General features: G+C 34.3%; 1 protein-coding gene across 1 annotated transcript in view; it reads left to right on the top strand.

The window, feature by feature from the left end:
* Nucleotides 1-23,094, top strand: part of LOC118196887 (neuronal acetylcholine receptor subunit alpha-10-like) — a 99,364-nt gene that overhangs the window by 35,824 nt on the left and 40,446 nt on the right. The window contains exons 4-7 of the mRNA XM_085808790.1: nucleotides 1,636-1,745; nucleotides 5,041-5,224; nucleotides 12,756-13,107; nucleotides 22,006-22,196. Coding sequence (XP_085664916.1) covers nucleotides 1,636-1,745; nucleotides 5,041-5,224; nucleotides 12,756-13,107; nucleotides 22,006-22,196 — 837 coding nt within the window. The remainder of the gene's footprint in view (nucleotides 1-1,635; nucleotides 1,746-5,040; nucleotides 5,225-12,755; nucleotides 13,108-22,005; nucleotides 22,197-23,094) is intronic.

Below are 23,094 nucleotides of genomic sequence, written 5' to 3'. Positions count from 1 at the left end.
TAAGTAAAATTTAATAGTAATCATGTAAATCCATACTGACTAAGGTTTTCTAACTACCTAATTTAATTTATAACTTACTCTTAAAAATTATCTCTGCATGATAAAGTGAGTTATTGCCTTTCATTATTCCTTAGCGTGGCACAAGGTTTAAACAGAAAAATGTAAAAATTCATGTAAAACTTAGTCTTAGTATCTAGTGAGACCTAAATTAATACAAAGCAACTTAGTGTCACCTCTGGTGCTTTAGTGGCTTATTGGAACCTTAAAGTATATTAACTTGGTTACAACCCCTGGAACTCTACACGGAGCTACAACACTAACCGCAACAGACAGAGCCCAACTAACTTTCAAAACTAGTTAACCGTGCCCACATCAGGCTTCTCTTTTGTTCTGATCAGCAGGTCTCTCTCTATGTAAGGAGCAGCGGTGACAACAGCCAGTCTTTTATTATAAATTATTTTGATTATGATTTTACTTCTTATTTTAAACTATGACGCTTGACATAAAATCTACCTGCTATTTACTAAACCTCTAGATTGAGCAAGTAATGAGACATAAAAAAAAATCAACATGAAACTAACTATTAGTAAAATGTAAATAAAATGTTACTTATGTTCTTTCAAATATACTGAACTATTGTAAGTCTAAAATATTTAATGCTGTTTGATAAATTTCATAAAGTATATTTTATGCTCAAACTAACTAATAATTATGTTAATTAAGTTATGTTTAATAATAATGCATCCCACTTATGGATCTATATTGTTTTTTGCATGGTGTTACAAAAGTGAAGTTCAGGCACAGATAATATTTTAAGTGAATTTATTAATTTGCTATTTGCTCATAGGTCCTTAATTTTTTCAGTAATGGTCCTTAAAAGTACTAAATTTCCATGTGCAGAAATGTGTACGAACCCTGTACGGAATATCCATTTTTTTAATGGAAATTTGGCCAATGGATATGCATATAAAGTTCTGATTTTTGGCTATGGGTTTTTACTGGGATTTTGTATATAGTGGCTACAGTTCTACAGGTTTCTACAGAGATTTGGCCTACTCGTATCCGTACAGTTGTACGGGTTTCTGTTTACAGGTTTTTTACAGGTATTTAGCCTATGGGTTTCTTTTTATGGGTTTTTACAGGTATTTAGCCTATGGGTTTCTTTTTATGGGTTTTTACGGGTATTTGGCCTACGGGTACCCATAGAAAGAATTCTATGGGTTTTTACAGGGATTTGGCCTACGGGTACCCGTAGAGTTGTACGGGTTTCTGTCTGTGGGTTTTTACGGGAATTTGGCCTACGGGTACCAATTCCCTGTAAAAAAATTTTATGGGTTTCTACGGGGCATTTTTAGCATTTATCGATAAAGTATCTTTTAGTACTTAAAACAAATTGAAAGGACATTGAAATAACAGAGCAGTTGTTTCTTAAAGGCAAACTGAATAACTGCCAAAATAACGCTTTTAAGACAAAATATTTTTGTGAGAAGTGTTATTGAAAAATAAATTAAAATTTAATCCAAAGAAGTTTTCTCAGTAATCATGTAGCCCTCACCTAAACATTTCTGCTGTCATTTCATTAAAGATCTATAGCCTGGAAGTATTTGTTTTCATTAACTAACAGTTCTTTTACAGAAATGGACAGATATTCACTTGAAGTGGAATGCGTCAGATTTCGGTGGCATATCTGTTATCCGACTTCCAGCTGCCCATGTGTGGAGACCAGATATTGTACTCTACAATAAGTAAGTTTTGCAAAATGAACTAAGTATTTATATAATTTCAAATTATGTACCAGGTTACTGTCTTACTATAGTAGTCTCTACCATGGTTTGCATTCTTGATACGGAATAATAGTCTTTAAACTTGCTGCTATACATACTGAAAGTCGTCTAGAAAGCTTAGTGATTTATAATTTAATGGAAGTTTTCTGTCAGTGGTGATCCGCTCTGTATCAAGTGAAGGCAGTATGTTAAATACTTTTCTAGTCGTCAGAAATCTTCATATTACACAAGTGCAAGAGGCCTGAGGTCATTGTCCAACAAATGAATGTCTTAAAAATTCCTTTTCATTCTAAATACTTTATCTATGGTCTACTTTATCCAGTTAATGACAACTGAGCTTACCTACATTCATTTAAGCTGAATTGAGAGAAATATGCATTTAAATTTAAGTTTGAACTCTTGAACATTTATTTCTTCTATACAACAACTTGTTTCTCTACAGAAAAAAATTATATTAAAAACCTTCGATTACCATAGTGCTAACAGCTTTTCAATCTTTCAGTGTTTTACATTCAAATGCAGGTGAATCTGCCATTAGTTGAGTTTACCTCAGTATTTTGTTCATACACTCATTACCTTAAGTGTCTCATATATCAAGTATACTTTAGGGTTATTGTATTGTTGCAAAGTTACAGTAGTTATCCAAATGTCTCGAGATATACTAACCACCTCTCCGACAACGGACCCAAAACCGCAGGCAATAAGCTCTACAGTTAATCCTTTAATTGCTTATTAAACGTCAACGGAGTTGCATTATAGAACGTAGTTGTTTCAGTAGTTGAGAAACGGGAACAGAAATTAATCGAAACATGCTTTAGCCCCAATCAGGTGGAACTTAACATCTTAAAAAAATGATTTACAATTTGTCAAAAAAGTATTTGACTTTATTAACCAATGTTTTTAAAATGACATAAAAGCATAGTTCTGATAATTTGTTGCTACCTTCTCTTATTTTAGTCTTTATCAATGTGTATACTACTCATTAAATAGAAAATCTTGTTTGAAAAAAGCAAATTTAATGAAGATAAAAGCGACTTTCTTGTAAACTACCAGTTTTTATAGACTAAAATGTATTCGACTCTCACGAGTAATAGGTCGTCTGAAGGGTTACAATGTTTAAATTAACACTTGAAAACATTCTTAAGTGTTACAAGAGTTAAAGTTATTTGAAACATTTTGGCTTGAATCAAGCGTATTTCTGAAATTTTAAACGGGGAATTTAAAAATGCCTGGGAAAAAGAAAAAATACAATTGAAGATAGGAAAATTGTAATTAATATGAAGAAATATGGAGATACATATGAGAAAATTGCTCAAGCTATTAAAAGAGCACTTTCAACTGCAAAATACATAGTAAAATGGCATCCATAGTCAATATATTTTGTAAACAGGACAAGAAGAGGGCGCTTAAAAACGTTGATGAGTATGATAAACGGTATCTTTCAAATGAAGTTAAAAAGATCCAACGTTAAGTGGTCCAGAATTGAAACTACTGGTTAAGAAAGAAGTGTGTACTCAGACTGTAAGAAATACCCTTAAAGAATTTAGTTATAAAAAAGGATCAGCTCGAAAACAAGTAGAAAGTAGAAAACATTTGCGAAAAAATATGTAAACGGAACTAGACTTTTGGAAAAAAAGTTATATTTAGTTATGAAAGTAAATATAACTTATTTGGAGCAGATGGTAATTGTAAGGTACGGGGACAAAGAAATAAATTTGAATTGAGAAAATTTCCGACTAATAGTAAACTATGTCGAACATTCCGTTATAGTTTGGGGGTGCATATTGTAACGATATGCACACGTCTGTCAAACATTTTTTTAATGAGAAGAACTTGCTGTTTTGTCCAGAGACTAATTGTCAGTTAGAACTTTGAGAAAAGATGTTGCGTAAATCCCCTTGTGCGGTTTCCGGACACAAGGGCCTTCGTAAATTACCCCATTCCAAGGTATTTCCGACAACACGTTTAACAAAACGAAAGAGAGGGCCTTTTGTGTGAGCTTTTTATGCAGTGAAAGACTTGAAAGAAGACGCAACCCGCGTTGTTTTGTATTATGGCTGTAATGTTTTAATTATTTTACTTATTAGTATTCAAGAAATTCTTACTAAGTTTTTTAAATAAATTTTTAAAAGACAACTGCTCTTTTCCTTTCATCCAACACGGGTGTTCAGTCGTCACAATGTCTTATGCAGGTGTATAGAAACTACATTTTATTGATAGCCATAATGAACTATATATTAACATTCTGAAAACAAATTTACATGCTAGTGCTTAATTTATGGGATTATCGACAGATTTTTGTGTTCATGCAAGATAATGATCTGAAGCTTTGGCTGTTGCACAATACACCAAAAGTACTTGAAACACCCTCACAACCACCAGACGTAAATCCAGTCGAATATTTATGGGAAGAATTAAGTCAAAGGATCAGAAATAAAGGTACTACAAAGAAGATAAAACTAAAACAGCATTTAGAGGAAGAATGGTATAAAATGCAAAGTGATTACACTAAAAAACTAATTGTAAGCATGCCATCTAGACTGAAGCCATTATTAAGTCTAAGGGCATCCTGCAAAATATAAATCGTAAGATAAATATTGCTTCTATTTTAGGATAATGTTGAATACTTTTTTGACCCATGTTATGGAATCTAAAATGTTCTTTTCTTTCTTTTTTATGGTAGTATAGTTTATTTAATTTCTTTGGAAGTGTGCCTGAGGTATATCTTCATTCTGTTATTTTCAAATGATAAAAATAAAATTTCTAGTTCTTTGTTTAATGTTTTTTAATGACAAATTGTTTAGATAATCGGTTGATGGTCGAATACTTTTTGGAGTAACCGTATACATGTTCAAATGTTGGGTTGAATTTTCCTTCGGGACACTGCAATTATGGACATTTCCTAAGCATTATTTTTTGGTACTTCATAATCAAAGAAATTTCCAGATTATTATTTTGCAGTCTCTCATTTCTATCGTTATTGGTAAATTTTAATAAAAGCTCAGAAAAAATTGGATTTGAAAATGCGATTGAAAATCAAACCCATGTCGTATGCTTTGGCTGTGACTGGAAATTAGGTCAATTTCATTATATTTAAATATTTTACATTCATATCAAGAAATGTTTACAATGGTATTACTTCATTTGTAATTTTTCATACAACAGAGGTAAAATTTTAATGTTACTTAATACTTAGTTTCATAGATATAATTTTGTAAAAATTCTAACACTGGCTTCTTTTCCCACCTTTCCTTAGTGCTGATTCATTGTACAGCATGGCTATTATGAACACAAACGTTATTGTTCAGGCGACTGGGGATGTTTTGTGGCCTTCAGCTGGAATTTTCAAAAGTACCTGTGGTATGGATGTCGAATATTTTCCTTTCGATGTTCAGACTTGTAACATGAAATTTGCATCTTGGGCTTATGATGGATCTAAAGTAAGTGTCTTTTCTATCATTGACTTTATAATTGGACTTTCTGAATTTATTATATAATATACTCTAAGAAACGGCTAAAATGCGTGCAACAATTTTCTCATCGATTTGCAGAGAAACTCGTGTAGTTATACAGTGCAGCTTCCATCGACGTCCAACTCCTTGAAATGATAGTTTAACAAAGCATATATTTTGAAGCAATGTCAAGATGATTTTTAGAACATATTCAATTAGTGGTTCCCAACCTATACAATAGTTATTTCATCTCCTCTGAAAATCAAAATCATCTGGAACTACAGTTAATCATCTTAGGAAGGTTTCACTACTATTGTAGCAACCATGTGAAGTTATGTAACACTGGCATCTGGATAGAGGCTGAGGGAAGTGACAAAATGGCGAGAGGGCAAGAAAAAATATGGTTTGGTTGATTAATGGCCAAGCACACTAGGGCTATCTGCTTAAGGGAAGAGATGCCTTCGCAGAGGACTTTCTGAGGCACGTTCGTTACACATGGGTAAAAACATGACTCCTGTAATCAAACGCAGGTTGGAACTACCAGTTTTCAGCCATTTTACCGCTCGGCCGCTAGTGAGCCAAGAAAAATTACGAAAAACGAAGAATAATGCACTAACAGCAAATAGCAGAACATGATCTAGTTCTACGTGAACCTGGCCGAATTTTAAAAAGGAGTAAAGACGTTAGTCAAAGCTTTTTCTTTTAAGATTATAGTTGATTACATTGCAAATCAGCTCTGCTTCATATCTGGTTACAAGGAATAACATAAGCCTTAGCGAAACTTTCTAAATGTTAGTTGTGCGAAAACAAATTACAGTAGTGTATTTAACAATATGTTACAGAATTTTATTTATTTGTTTATAAAAATGACGACATTTGAATATGAGTATAATTAAATGAAACACTGCTGTTAAAATATTAGCAAATTATATATTATATTCAAGTTGAAACTAAGAAAAGTAAATATAATGACTCCCATCCAAAAAAAAGTATTATTAATTTGTGAAATTCTCAATTTTTAATAGACATTGTTCTTGGCACAGAAGATAAAATATGTACCATGTCAATGTTTCTTAATTTTCAACGTTTATGCAAGCAAGTTTCCCTTGGAAAGTCCTCCTCGAAGGCATCCCTCCCCTTAGGCAGATAACCCTAGTGTGCTTTACCATAATTAAATAAACCAAAAAGCTTAGTTTTCAACTTTTGGTGCATAACATCTAATTTTTAAACATTGTAAGTTTTAGATTTTTATGCATTCAAGACCTAGCTTTTCCCTTTGTATCATAAATACCAGCTGAATCTCTCATATAATAAGAAATCTGTACTTCATCTGGTAGGAATATAAGGGGATTCAAATTAAAAATATTTAATTCATCCCTTTAAAAGAGACATAGAGGCTTTTCAACAGAGGATCTTTTAAAAGAGGATGATAAATGATTGTCTGAAGAGATAAGGATCCAATTTGGTAACTTCGTAGAAAGAAAATAGCCTTTCAGAGAGCGAAAGAGATATCCAAGGAATAAAATTTTACTTCCAAAAATCCCTAGTGTTGGGCAGTGGCGTAGCTAGGGTGGGGCAAGGGGGGACATCTGTCCCCGGGTGCAGCATTCACGAGGCGCCAAATTGAGGTTACAAAATTTTAAAATGAAATGTTTTTCGTTCTTGGTACAGAGAAAGGGGCGCAAAATCTTCAGTTGTCTCTGGGCACTGAAAACCCTAGCTATGCCTCTGTTGTTGGGTAAAATCCCTGCAAACAGGAGAATTTATGTATTGCAAAAGAAAGATGGCAACCTATGTACTATCAAAAGAAGTATGTCCTACCTTTCTTAAACTAATTCGAGCTCACCAGCGAACGAGAGGTAAAGTCATTAAGCACTGCTAGTTCGGTGTGAGGTTCGAATCTCGTGAACGGGCTGGCTGCATGGGTGTTTTCATGGTTTTCTCCTCGAAAACAGCCATGCAGCCAGCTCTTCGCTCTTTTTTTTTTTTTTTTTTTTTTCAACCAAACCATCTTCACTTTTTTTAAAGATAATCAGCGAACTGCCTGCTCAAATTTACATTGTATTTTCCATCATCCTGACGTATTGGAAACCGTTGTTATTCCAGACTCACAACTATTGGTTCTTTTGGGAAACCTCTGCATGTACGTAAAATTATTTGCACTGAACATATCCTCGAGGAATAATTGCAAAAATAAATAATTAAGATTAGGCTTAAAAGGAGCTTGTTTGCGTATAGATAGCAACGAACGAGTTTGCGTATAGATGTACCCATGCGAGTCTTGGCTGTGAAATCAGCCAAAAGGAGTAATGAATCGGAACAAGATTTATCACTTAAAGCGACTTTAGCATACATTACACGTATGACATATTTACTAGCTAGTGGTTGTTAACCATTTCTGGAACATTTGCTCTGATTAATGCTAAAATTCCGGTGATGCATGTTTAGAAGTACTATCTACTACATAATCTGTGTTTAAAGCTGTAGCGGTTATTAGTTTATTCTCATTGCCAGTAACTAATATCTAATATTTTATACAGCTCATCAAGTAAAATAATTAACGTTAGCTACGAATAATTTAAAAGCGGTTCTGAGATTTTCCCATCGTCTCTGAGACATGAAAAGCCCCTTGTAGTTAATACTTAGAATTAACTTTTCTTATTTCATAAATCTTTTCCCACCGCTTGAAATGCATTCTGTTAAACGTTTCTATGTTGTTGTTTTTTTTCTTTTTAATAATTGATATTATAGGAAGCACCCCTCAAAAATATCTTTTACCTTGTTAAAATATAAAAACTATTAGACTTTCCAAGCAGGAAGCTTTAACCCCTTGAGGACCAGCGCACCGGAAATAAAACTCAGTCACGGGAACGAACGCTCTGAAACGGAGCGTCACTACCGGCCCGCGCATTTTAAGCAGTTAAGCCTAAGTTTACAAAAAAATTCGTATAAAATCAGCATTTTAATAAAAAGACTCCAAATTTATAAATTATATATATACTATACTTCTATTTAATATGTATTAAAATAAAAAATATAACGTTAATACAAATGAATGAAATATGCAAAAAACTAAAATTATTACTATGCACATGAAAACAAATACTATACACAATAAAACAAAGCTGCAAATATTACAAACACAAAATAAAAAAAGAGGAAATTAAGAATAATAATGTATTCTGAATAAAATCGAAATTTAAAAATTCTGCTGTGTGTGATATAGTTCAAAACAAGGATCCACACAGAGTCCAACATTGCATATTTTGCACTCATAATATGATGTTTGTTTTCGATTTTTTTTTAGCACATACGACACATCTTCTTCTACTTTTATTTCCTTTCCCATCAATATAAGTTTTTGGAAAATGTCTACCAGTTAGACGAAATGGTTGAATGCCCGGTAATTTTGAACAAGTTTTTTGAGCTCCTTGGTTTAGCAAATTTTCCTATTATTTGATGAATAACTCAGGATCTGAATTCCAAAGCAGATATTTTCTCGCCTTTTACCTTCGAATATATTACATTTGCATTTAGAAGTGCCATATCTAACAAACCAAAAAACAGCTTTTTATACCATTTTACGGTTTTTCTAAATGCTGGATAGTGATGAATAATAGAATCGCCAATGTCAACACCCCCCATATTGTGATTATACTCCACAACGCAGAGTGGCTTCAAAATGTCCTTTCCAGTCTTTCGATCTCTTTTACCAATTGGCACAATAACACCGTCATGTATAGTTGATAACATCAGCACTTTTTTCTTTTTGTCATTAAATGCAAATAAATTCACTGAATTTTCCGATCACATATCCCTAAACTTCTACGAAACACACACATAATAAAAAAAAAAAAAAAAAAAAAAAAAAAAAAAAAAAAAAGGCGCCAAAACCGAACATCAATATTTTACTCTTACCCGTTGCTAATCCGCTGAATGTACTCCCCCATATTCTCCTAATGAAAAAAACAAAGCAATAAACAAGTCACTTGAACTCACACGTGCCCTTTCAAACACCCGTGTTTCCCAGTTTGTTTATATTAACTAGAAGAAATTCTTTCTTCCATTTCACTATTTGATTAATTCATCTATTTCGAAATCTCGCTCTGTCAAACCTCAAAAGACAAACGCAATTCTATTCCAACATTTCAACTAATAAACGTTCCATAAATTTCCACAATCTGTTAAAATATAAACACAGCGAGCAATAAATCTCAGCCCTTTAAAGAGCCGTGATTCTCACTTTGTTTACATCAATAAATATATCAAATACAGAAGCATAGAACAGAAACCAATGCCCGTTCATGAAGGTCAAATACCATATGAGTCGACCACTGTGAAAACCGTTGCCGTTTAACGCTATCTAGTAGCATTTAAAAATTCAAATAAAACGTTCCGATTACGCATACACGACGCTGGTCTCTCCATATCAATCGGAGCTCTTCGCGTGGAAGCGACGCTGGGCTGATAAGAGTGGAATCGCTGCGTCGCGTCCACGCGACCTTGGTCACGAACGGGTTAAAAATGCACTGCAGCTTTTCTATCGAATAACGAATCATCCAGTTTAGTTGCTAACTACTAAAATCTACAGCACAATGGAACGCTTGGGAAGAATGTGATATTATTTTTACGTTCCACATCACTTAAAGGGAGATTAGGAAGAACCATGAGACACAGTCAACTAAATCTAGGTGGTGGCGTTTCATCATCATCTACATTTACGTTCATAAGGCACACCTTTCGAAGAGAGATACTTGAAAAATTATATCTTCGCTTCTAGTGGGAATCTAACGACAGATTTTCCCAGCTAACTAGATGTTCTAAGCGCTAAATCACTATTTATACTCAGGAAGGGTTCATTTGGTTTGGTTTATTTGGTTCGAGAGCAAGGTGTCTAAGAGAAGGGACGACTTCATAGAGGACTTTATAAGGGAAACTAGCTCGTATCCACGTTACACATAGAGAAAGCCATGAAAATGCCCATGCAGCCAGTCAGTTTTTTAATGTCCTTTGTTTTATACACCATCCGCATTCTCCGTCGCAATGCGCTGGAACTCCAGCTAATCAATTATTGGCCGCCAAAAGTTAATCATTTGCATATTCTCTCATAAAGTATGGTTTGCATATTCTGTCGTAAAGCAATATGCAGTTTCATCCCATTCAAATAACTCCTTGGTGCGTCTCTTTTTTTTTTTTTTTTTCTTACTATTAGCTCCCACTCTGTCTATACCTTGTTCAAATTTTCAGTCGTTAATAAAATACTTTTTATTCATCCACTCAAGTTCAAATACACTTTTTTAAACTTGTAGTGGATGCCACTTGATGTTAATACAGTTTTTTCACATATTAAAAATTATTAAAATTTTTAATTCTATGTTGACCTAAGTAGGAATTGACTGTAAAAAAGTCCGTTATTTAATTCTTTATTAATTAATTATTTTAGTCGTTAATAAAATACTTTTTATTCATCCTCTCAAGTTCAAATACGTTTTTTAAACTTGTAGTGCATGACACTTGATGTTAATACAGTTTTTCACATATTAAAAATTTTTATATATTAAATTGTTATATATCAAATAGTATTATTATATAAATTTTTAACTTTAATAAATTAATAATTAATTAATTTTTAATTTAATTTTCTTTGCTTTTTTAAAAATTTTCTTCTTTGACCTAAGTAGGTTTAGTTTTGTTTATTTAATTATGGCAAAGCGCACTAAGGCTATCTGCCTAGGGAAGGGATGCCTTCGTGGAGGACTTCCTAAGGGAAACTGGCTCTGACCTAAGTAGGAATGGACTTTAAAAAAATTTTTTTTTTACTTATGTTATACGGTGTGTAAAGCTTTTCTCAGGTTACAGACATTATTCTCTTCACCTTTAATTTTAGTTGTTAAATGAAAGTGTCTGCTTCCACTTTATTAAGTAACGCTGTTTTCATTTCTATAAAAAGCATTTTCAAACCTTCGTGGGACGTACTCGAAAAAACAGACGTTCTGATTTTCGTCTATTTGGCAACTGAAACAAACGTCTCATCATAATTACTACCCGAATGTCTGGAAACTTCGTCAACTAATTTAGCATTATAAAGACAATTTCCCTTTTCGTTGCGTATTCTCTTCAGTTAGCTAAACTGCATTTTAAATGTGTTGAATAATTACTAGAGTTCAATATAACTACATACAATTGATCTCATGGCAGTCAGTTTCTTTTACTTATATTTTAGAACGAATAAAATACGTATTTGTGCAAGTGCAAATTTAATTATAATTCTTAACACAACCTAGCAATAAAAGCTCCTTTATACAAGCATTAATTAGAAGTCATTCTCACAGTCTGTTAGCCTCGGAAGATTAACATATTACATAGATAAACATATTTAGGTTAGAAGATTTAACGTATTTAATAGAAATTAAAGAATACTTATGGAGAGTCTTTGAATTTGGATTTACAGCTCTGGGTGCTGGTCGATCATCGAAGATTAACAAGCGGATCAACAGGGAAGCATTTAATTATAATCACAAGATTTATGCCTTCTTGTGAAAAAGAACACAGTCGTAACAGTTATATTTTCCGATATTATCAAAAAACTTTTAAGTCTGTGACGTACGCGGAAAAAGCAAATCAAGAGTTCTCTGATGACAATTGTCAGAATTTGGCTAATAATCACTCTTCATTTCAGGTTGAAAGAGACCTGGGCTAATTAAAAGAAATAAAAGAAAGAAAATGATCAAATTTTCAGATTTTTTAAAAATATTGTTAATTATTTCTTTTATTTAAGATTTTGGTACTTACGTGTTAACTAAATTTACCTTGGCGCAATCTGGAAGTCTTACAGACAAAAATGTAAGAATTACTTATCGGCTGCATGCTGCCGAATTTCACAAAATTTTTTTATAAACATTCCCAAAGTATTAATAGTTATCATAAGTCAGCATACATTATCAACAAATCAAAAGAAAAAGCATTTTAAAATAAGGATTATATGACACATTAAAAAAATAAAAAATTACATTTTACGAGAAAATTCTTCTCTAATTTTTTTATCACTGTTATTTTTCCCATGTACAAATCAATCTGTTTTCTCTTTAAAAAATCAGAATTCTACTAACTCGGCATTGCATGAGGCTTTCTACCAAACTCATCTCATCATTGTTTCCTTTAGCTATTTTGCAAAAAAATACTGTATGTCTGCTGAACCTTTACGTCTTTTCCGCTGTTGGAAAATTCTACAAGCGGTATTTTAAGATTCAATTAAAAACAAAGAATGTCCTGATTTGTTCATAAAAACCGTTAGAACTTAAAATACAACTAAATAAATACGAAAATGTCAACACTGGTTGACTGAAGGACTGTTATGAGCATGTTTGCTTGAAGAATGCTTATGTACTTGATTGTCAGAGTTTGGTCCATTCTGAAAATTTGGTGACTTCTGTTAAGGGGATTGCGATAATATGTAAGTACCAAGATTTATTTTCTGTTGATATAATATTAGCCTAATTTTTCTTTTAATTTCTTACAGTTGGATTTGACCCGTGTCAAAGATTATGGTGATTTTACTCATTACCAGCCAAATGGAGAATTTGACTTAGACGAATTTTCTTCTCAAGTCAACAGCGAGAGATATTCTTGCTGCGATGAAAATTACCCAGACATTACTTACGTCATCAAAATTCGACGCCGGCCAATGCTTCACATTTTCAATCTCATATTGCCTTGTGTTCTCATCAATGGCATTTCTTTATTAGCATTTTGTGTTCCTTCAGACTCCGGAGAAAAAGTGACTCTTGGTATCAATACTTTATTATCCCTTTCGATCTTTCTCGTGCTGGTAAAAGACAACCTGCCACCGACACAGCAGACGCCTCTTATTAGTAAGTAGTGGCAAAATAATTTTCTTTTTTATACTTTTATTTTAGAAAATAATTTCTTAAGTGCTAGAAGAAATCAATTGTCGAATTTGTATAAATATCATTCTACACGAAAACATTCAACAGTTAACAAATAGAAAATTAGGTTAGGTTACTTGATTAAGGTAATGCGTCTCGAGGGGTATTTGCTTATGCGAAAGAATACCTTCCTAGAGGACTTTTTTAAAGGGAAGAGGCTTTTATCCACATCACATGTTTAGAAAGACACGAAACCACGAGTCCTTTCGCGATGTTTATGGTTTATTTTTTATTACAACAAATCACTCAAGGCTTATCTGCCTAATGTGACAGATGCCTTCCCGGAGGGATTTCTAATGGAAACTGGTTGTTATACCCTTTACACTTGAGGAAAAGCGCAAAAACGCCCATGCAGACAGCCCGTTCTCGGGATTGGAACTTCGGACCGAATTACAAGTGTTCAGTGACTTAAGTACTCGGCCGCTTGTGGGCCACAACTGTTTGGAGAACACTGTGCAAATACTACTTAACAATCCTTACAAGCTTACCAGAGGCTGAACGGTAAAGTCGCTGAATAGTGGTAGTTCGACTCGGGCTCATATTCAGCGAACAGGCTGGCTTTATGTACGTTTTCGTGGTTTTCCCCGTGTACAGTGTGGATACGGACCAGTTTCTCTTCGAAAGTTCTCCACGAAGGCATCTCTCCTCTGAGGCAGACAGCCCGCGAGTGCTTTGCCTTAATCAAGCCAAATCAATTCTTACAAAAGCAACCACTGTTCAGTATTTGGAACCGCACCTGTTCTCCAGATAAGAAATGATTCGTGAAAACCCTTCTTTAATATTGCGCTTCAGCAATAGCTCAGTGACTTTACTTTGTTATTAGTCGTGATAACCATTTTCAAGCGATCACAATATATCCCCTTTCAACTTTCTTCTCGCTTTTGTGAGCAATTTATGGTTCTCAATTTCTGCACCATAGCGAAGTATGCTGAAAGAGAAAAGAACTGCATACTCTTCTAGTTTTAAACAAAAATTTATGATTTTTTAATTATGTGCAGTAATATGGCCGTAAATCAAGATGATATTGTATACAATGTGAAAGACAGCGATGTTTCTAGTAAAGTGGAGGAAGATGACATTCATCAGAACTTGTCTCAAAGATTTCGGAGTGTTACAAGAAAATTCTGAGTCAGATATTAAACATTTTTATAATTTTTTCAAAAGGGCACATAGTACATAAAACGGCCTAAATTTTCAAAGTTTTGATTTTGAACCCCAAAAAATAACTTAAACGATTCCAAAAATGTAATACTTATATACAAAGCACTCGAGGGCTATCTGCCTAAAGGAAGGGATGCCTTCGTGGAAGACTTTCTAAGGGAAACTGGCTCGTATACACGTTATACACAGGGAAAACTACGAAAGTGCCCATTCAGCCAGCCGGTTCACAGGATTTGAACTTCGGACTTTTTTTGGTTAGTAAGTTTCCCTTAGAAAGTCCTCCACGAAGACATCCCTTACATTAGACAGATAGCCCTTGTGTGTTTTGCCATAATTAAACAAACTAAACCATTAAAACTATATCACGCATTTGCAGTGCTATATTGGCGCATTTTAAATTATTTCTTTCCCCACGCTTTGACTTGATACTAGAGGAAACAGAGCAATTGTGAACAACAAGAAGAAATATGCTTTATATTTCAAGACCAAGTCCTCAAAAACTTTTTGGCCCACCAGCGGCCGAGCGCTGAACACTGGTAGTTCGGTCCGAGGTTTGAATCCCACGAACGGGCTGACTGCATGGGCGTTTTCGTGGTTTTCCCCATGTGTAACGTGTATACGAGCCAGTTTCCCTTAGAAAGTCCTCCACGAAGGCATCCCTCCCCTTAGACAGATAGCCCTCGAGGCTTTGCTGTAACTAAATAACCTAACCTAACCTAACCTCAAAAACTTATTGTGGGAGAAGAGCACGTCTTGCGTTATTTCTGTCTTTTTTGTGAATAAGTTATTAGCAATTCCCCCAATTTTATTTCACCCATCAACATTTACCTTCAGACAAGACAACAAGCAATTGGCACATACCTCTATTATGTTATTATTGCAGTCCGGCCGGGGTGTTGCATTTCGTATGAAGCAAGCTTTGATTCTTAAACCTAAATAGCGTTCATTCCTGATACCATGAGTAATAGGCCACAGTATTACTGGCCTATTTATTTAGATTTAAACTTCAAGAAAATAAAAACAATAAAATGTGTAATATTAAGGGCGATAATGTTCTCTTCGTCGAGACCTATCGGGCAGCTAGAATGTTTTTCAGAATCATCAGTCTGACTTGGTAATAGATTTTAAAATCTATACAAATCTTAAGAGAGTGGCAGAGAAAATTGTTTGGTAAATGTATGGAAAGAAAATTGAATTTGGTATAATTGTGGTTGTATGTGTGCTTATTATTTTTTTTTACGTGTAATTTTTTGTAAATGTGTAACCAATTTTCTTCGAGTTCATTATTTTCGTTTTATTTATGTGGTCTGATAAGTTTATGCTCATCAGTTTACTTTTGGTTTGTTATTTTTTTTATAACTTTTTAAGTTTCACGGTGGCTACTGGCTGAGCAGGCCCCTGTGAGCCTTATAGTCGAACGTAGACTATAAGGCTCACAGGGCTAAGTAACTTTGCCTAAGTAGGGGGGGGTTATGTATCTATCTTTCAATTACCAGTTACCATAAGTAAATGAATCGTAAAAATCATACAAGTAAATGAATTAAGAAAGGATTGCGTAGTCCCACAAATTATGTTTTTATTGGGGCACCCTTTTTTCTTCTCTACATGAGCGAAGGTTGCATAACCGTTTTTGTATCGAGTCACATTTGAATTTCACGAGGCAGTTATTTCAATCACAATCTTTCTTTATAGATACCATCTCTTTCGTAAAGAAAACAGGGTAGCCACTTTTTAATTTCTTGGTAAATACCAAGTCACGGAATTTATTGCAGTAAGAATTCATCCAAAAATGAAGCCAAATCATATCTCTTTATGAAGAAATATGCTAAAACAAAACAAAACGAAAAGCGACCCCAAATGGTGTGGTTTTAACGAAAACGTACTAAAACATTTTTACATATTTATTATGTTTTTGCCTAATATGCATGTATTTTTATGCTTGTCTAGTTTTCTTTTGAAAATGCCAAATATTTTAAATGACATTTTTTTTTAAAATAAGATTTTCAAATTTATATCAAATTAGCTCTTCATGTGTTTTGAAAGGCGAATGGATCTTATTATTACATTTTTACTGGGCGATACGTAATTATAAGAACTTACATTTTATCGTGTAGGAAAGAATTTTAAAATAAAATAACTCTCTCTAGGTTAAGCAAATGTCGTAAGATTTTGTGTCATTGGATTTCATGCATTTTCTCTAATTTCCCTATACGATTACATGAATTTAATATTTTAACTTTCTTTTGAATCTTAGTACTAACAGTATGACACTGAAATATTGGGCTCACCAGTGGCCGAGCGGTAAAGTTGCTGAACACTGGTAATTTGGTCCGAGGTTCGAATCCCGCGAACGGACTGGCTGCATGGATGTTTTTGTGTTTTTCCCCATGCATTACGTGTATACGAGCCAGTTTCCCTTAGAAAGTCCTCCACGAGGCATCCCTGCCCTCAGGCAGATAGCCCTAGAAGCTTTGCCATAACTAAATAAACCAAATTGAAATATTGTTTCATATCTGTATATAAATAGCTTATCTATTGCACACTGCATATAATGAATGAATGACAGCTTGAGTTCTCAAGATGTGTGTACGTATTTAACAAAATGCAGTAACAGAAATAAAACCTGCTTAGAACATACATTTATCTTCCTTCACTTCTTTAAAAAGAATAATGCAGAGAATACGCTCGCTATCATCTGAGGGAAAAAAGACAGCAAAATGTGACAAGCTTCAGTTATTGTTTAAGTTCATAAATAGAAATGAATTCCATATTTTAAATCATCCGTCCATATTTACTTGTACCAAGAGACAAACTCCCCATCTGTCATTTGGAAAGGTTTAATTAAATTCAAAGAATTCCAAAAGTTAAAATATTTCATCCGCATCGACGCACATTGCATCACAAATAAATTAAATCAATTAATCCCAGGTCGTGTCTGAAATAAGGTGGAATTAGTCTATGCTTTTGTTTTTGCAAGTAAGAAGATAGCCTAAAATAACTTGTCAAGCTAATGGGGATCTCTCGCGATATGCGAAAAGAGATACAGAATGCGCATAATATTTCCAGTTCACGAAACCGCTTCTTGAACTTACGAGCACAGACACCAGAATTTTACAATGTGAGAAAACTTTATATGATTGAAAAAAGATATGAAACATTTTTACGATGTACACTGCTGGCCATTAAAATTGCAACGCCATGAAGGAAAGCAAATACTAAAAACAAGATTTTTATTGTACATACACAACAAGGCATGATGATAAAATTATTAAATTTGTAAGCGGTTCGGAGTTTACAGGGCGGCGAAATTAGTAGAAACAGCTACCAGCCTCGACATCTAAAGCGGCCCTTGCCTGGTTAGGCAAGAAGTCGAACTGGGCTTAGATGACAGAAACGGGCAACTCACTCCATGCTACTTGAAGTCTATGCCCCACTTCATCAATCGTATTAGCTGGAGAGAGGTGGCGGGCCAGTCTCGCAGCAACCCATGACCAGATGTTTTCAATGAGTTACGGATCTGGAGACCGTTCAGGCTAGGGCAGCAATCTAATACCCTGTGTATCGAGGAAGGTCAAAACACGACGTGCAACATGTGATCTTTCATTATCTTGTTGGAAGATGGCGTTTGGCAGGCATCGAAGATAAGGCACAACCACTGGACGTAAGATGTCAGATCTGCGTTCAAATTATCATCGATCTGAACTAGAGATGTGCGTGTCCTGTGTGCAGCTTTGTCGTTCGGCGCATCAAAGTCGCTGTCTCTCTTTCTCTATGCTGCATTGTCAAGGGAAGCCGAAGTAATGGTTGCTATACTGATAGTCTCTATGCTGCTGCAAACGTTGACGCACCGTATGAGCCAATACTGGGCGTGCTGCAAATATACTCATTTCCTGACTAATGGTCCATGATGTGGTTGTACGGTTTTGCAGCGCTGACCTCCCAATATGTCTGTCCACTCGGGGGTTAATGATGGGAGGGCATTGAGATCCTGCATACCGTTTAGTATGACCCTCAACAAACCAGTGATTCCATATTCACATGACAGTGGTTGCGTTCACATGATGGTGGCTTCCTTTTATGTGATTTTGACGTTCATCAGATCATTCCTTCCTAGTGTTGCAGTTTTAATGAGTAGCAGTGTATGTACAACTTAAAAATCATAGAGATACCGGTTTTAAATATACTAGAAAAACAAACAATTTGAACAGCAGTTTAAAATGTCTTTATTTATGACAGACGTTTACAAAAGCTCATATGCTTGCTGCTGCTGCTACCAAGCTACATTGCATACGGTCAGCTTCAGAGACAAGCTGCATGACGCACATGACAGCACTGATGTAACCTACTTTTCTCGTGATTTTTTCGTTCAAGAGGCTCCTTGTACAAGAATTGTTTCAATAGATGCTGGAAATGAATAAGTAGTTAAACTTACAGCCTGAGATTCTTCAGTATTAAATTACAGGAGCATGGAGACCACAGCAATAATCTTAAAGCAATTGTTTTGTAGTTATAGCAATACGAGATGACACTCCATTATGCATCTAAATGACATTCTGAAAATGTTGCCCCTATACGTGCTATGCACACATATTAACGATACACAGCCATTGCAGAGTAAGGAACATGTTTTTCAAGTACATGGCCTTGCTTAAAATGGAAATTACGAAAAGGCGTATGGAGTTATGAGCCGATGAGTAATGGATACATTCTTAAACTTATAACAGTTGATAATCGGGTAAAGTATATTTGTAGCCTTTCATAGGTAATTTGTTTGATTTTAACTAGGAAGTCTAATTTGCACCATTTAGCCTACGAAGAATAGCATGTTTTATTTTTCTTAACAAAAGCAGTTATCGTTAAGTCTTGATAATAAGGCATTTGGCTGGTTATTATTTTGATTGCATTTATTTTGGTTACTTGCCCAAAATTAACCGACACTTGACATATAGCCATAATTAACAAACGGTTAAGTACATGAGAACTCTACAAAATATTTTAAGCTTAATTTCATTTCATCGTATTTGCTTACTTCTACAAGTATTTAATTGGTAATTATATGGGCATACAAGTTTCCCAAGCTATTTTTTAATTTTTCACGACAGTTTATAAGTATGCATGTCCAAAGGGATTTATTTCTTCAAGTATTGATCTTAGCCATGCATTTCCATTTACAAAGTGTCATAAAATACGGTGTAGAGTTTTAAGAAATCGATCTATGTATGGTGAGTTGGGAAAGTGCTGTAAAATTTAAAATTTAGCATTATTATGAATAATACAGAATTAAAATTACACTTTGTTAAATAACGATTACATTTTAATTTGCTAAAAACAAAACATTTCGTACCTAAATTTGCAGAATTCAAAGAGGTATTTATGAATAAATTTATTAATGGAGAATCAATTTTCTACGTGTATTACTATTTAAAATCAAAACGCTTCAGAAAAAGTTTAGGAAGAACTATAAACCGAAAAGTGCTGATTTCTGCGATTAGTGGTTCCATCGTAGATGTATCAGCATTTGTCATCTACCGGCTGAGTCAAGCTGGATTGAATATAATCCAGCTTGACTCAGACGGTAGATCATACGAATAATAAGAAAACATTCGTTAAATGTTTTTGTTATTTTCTCATGTTTCTTTAAAACATAAGTCTTTTAATTTGTACGGCATTGGTATTGCAATATTTGTTTTACTTTATAGCCTGACTCTCTGTAATTGGATTGACCCAGTTTTTATCTAACCTAAACTTAGTTAAGATGCTAATGCAGGGTAGCAAAGGAATCTTGTATTAACTAGCACGGTATCAGAAAATGTGCTTTAATATTATCACCTAATTGACTTGTAATTGTCATTTAGACTGGGGTTTATCTGAGCTAACGCAGTCAGTTCTATGTGTCGGCTAGCTCCGCTATAGCTGCAGTTCAAATTTTTCACCCCGCTGCCTTATGGGGGAAAAACTGGTTTTGGAGATGGGTCGACTATGTCAGAGGTCTCCGTTAGCTCAGATAAACGGCTGAACGGCCCTGTAGAGTCGTTGGATTATTTTGAAGTAGGCAAATGTGCAGTGTCCTTGCCGCCGTGCAGTGTTCTCGCAGTCTCGCGAATACGCATCGAGTATTAATCTTAAATATTCCAATTACACCCCGAAGGTTCCAATTACAACCCCGAAGGCATGCGGAAAAGAAGGAGAAAATATAGACCCTTTTAGTCTCTTCTTCCATTCTTACTCTTTGACATTTACAGAAAGATTTTATTGAATCCATTGATTCCACTTAATGGTATCATTTCGAAAAGCTTCTTTTCAAAGTTGCGCCCTTCAAAAACCAACAGATGCGTGAAAATGGGTCCCCTATTACACATGTTAAATTCGTAGCTGGATCTTTATTTTGTGTACAAATGTCTCTTAAGATTGTCTGATTGAATATTGTGTAAACAATCAAAATCGCAATAACAACCTTGTATTTAGCATACATATATTAAAACACTCATCAATTTCGAGGGCAGCTAAAGGTCACTCTTCATCAGGAGAACGAAATTACTAGAAAGGGGAAAAAAGAAGAAAAATAAAGCATCGGCAAAGAAGTCTCAGAAACACGTAGTCGTTATCAACACTGCACGTGGTCGTAACCAGATTTTGAATCAGAGTTACACTGGTCGCCTACTTTTACTGAGCCAGGCTATCTGATCAAACAAATAACACATAGACTAAAACGCAAAAAAAATTAGCGAAGTCCAAAAAAAATAATAATAAGCGAGGGGTAACTGCACTTTCACGCACCAAGGCTGAAGTTCAGACTTGGTGCGGGATTGGCCAGAGACTCGAGGTTCAGACTCTGGCTCCGTGTAGATAGTCATGAGATCTAGTTTTTCAGAGAAATAATTCAGAAGATTTAAAAATGAAGCATTATTTTAGAACTTAACATCTTACATGGCCTGTGTAATTAACAGAGTCACTGCTTCTTGCGGTATTTAACGAAATTTAAAAGTTAATGTAAAATTTAATAATTAAGGTATGCAGTTCACGGGGCAAAGTACATGTGTAAGCTTTAGTTCAGGCCTTCTAGAAGCTGCCAAAAGCAGATGAAAATAGGAATGTTAGTAAAAAATTTGTAAAATAAAATAATGGGTTAATAAACATAAAAGTCTCCAAGGTATGAAACATTTGTTCTTAACTAACTAAGGTGTAGTGAATATTTTACTCTTTGGGGCCTTTCCCCTATGACTAGCATAGAAATGTAGATTTTCCTTAACAGAGCCCTCTCCAAGCACATTATCAAGCTTTCATTAAATTCTGCTTCACATTTAAAAACAATTTTCTAATTAAACAAGAAGCTCAAACTGACAGTTAACTCTTTTGAACATAATACACATGTTTCATAGTATCAAATCCATTCATAACTTTATAAAGCAGATAAATATAAGTCAAGGAGGAAATCATTCTTGAACATGCTATTGATGACTCTGATACTGTTAATAAGGGTATATTGTGTAAATTATTGCAATGTATTCTAATGAAAGAATCACTCAGTGCTATTATCCAGCTAAAGTTCGTATTTGTGTTTTGGTCTTATTTGTTTTAATGACTATTCATACGAGTATAATAATAGTATGCTGGCTTACAAAACATTCTTACTTATCGTTAATTTTGAGTTTAAAATTTTAGGTCTGTATTATGGAATAACAGTATGTCTTGTAGCTTTTGCAACTGCATTTTCTATTCTTACCTTGAACGTCCATTACAAGGGAAATCGTGGAACAGAAATACCTCAGTCCATGCGACGCTTCATTCTTGGTTTCTTAGCTAAAGTAGTGTTTGTCAGCTGCAGGTGGAAGAGCGAAAAACGAAAAGATGAAGTAAGATATTTTTAATTTCCATTTAAAATGTCAATATTTTTATGGAAATATGCTAATAAATCAACAGTCATTTCATGAACGCGTATTTCAAAAAATTTAAATAGATGAATTTTTCTGATTATGGACTACTCGAATTAGTACAAGAATGACTTTCTTATTTACGAAAAGTCTCCCAAACGAAAGGTTCTACAGATAGTGTCTTCCATGCATGTAATAAAATCTGCTTGACTTAAAGAGTTAGTTCACGGGCTTGACTTAAAGAGTTAGTTCATGGGAGCAGCAGATTTACGCTAGCAGATAGTATCATTGTTTACGCTGTCCCTTACACAGAAGCTCACCGCCAAATTAATCTTTCTATTTGATTTTAGGAGAATATAGTTATTCTTCCACGTCTACAAATCTAATTAAATTCTGATTCACCAACACCGTCACCATCATCATTTTATAATTTCGTAGTCATATTAATACATCTTCTTACATAAAACGTATTCCTTTAGTAAAACATTGAGGCATCACTATTGTCGTTCATTTTTAGGTTTATTTATGCGCTTTCTAAACATTTTTATGGGTTAGTTTTTACAGTCGATTTGCTTAAATGGAAAGAAGGAACAAAATAATTTGTGTAACTTGACATCAGAGTAAAAGGGTATTAATATTATTATTGCTGCAGAATTACAATACATTATTCGCACCCGAAACTGAGCTATTACTGTTACCGTCATCACCATTCTTACTATTACTGACGTTACGTACGCTCAGTTCATCAGGATCGGAAATTCTATTTGACATAATCGAAAGTTCAAGCTTACTTTTATAAAATTGCTCTAACAGTCTGCAAAAAATAATAAGCCAGATCCAATTCGAAGATCAAGGAACAACGCAATCTGCAACATTAACT

Source organism: Stegodyphus dumicola, chromosome X2, assembly GCF_044657685.1.
Source record: "Stegodyphus dumicola isolate Sdum_Otavi_A_Nest chromosome X2, ASM4465768v1".
NCBI classification, from domain to species: Eukaryota; Metazoa; Arthropoda; class Arachnida; order Araneae; family Eresidae; genus Stegodyphus; species Stegodyphus dumicola.
The sequence above is the reverse complement of the archived record's forward strand: the minus strand, read 5'-3'. Positions and strand labels throughout refer to the sequence as shown.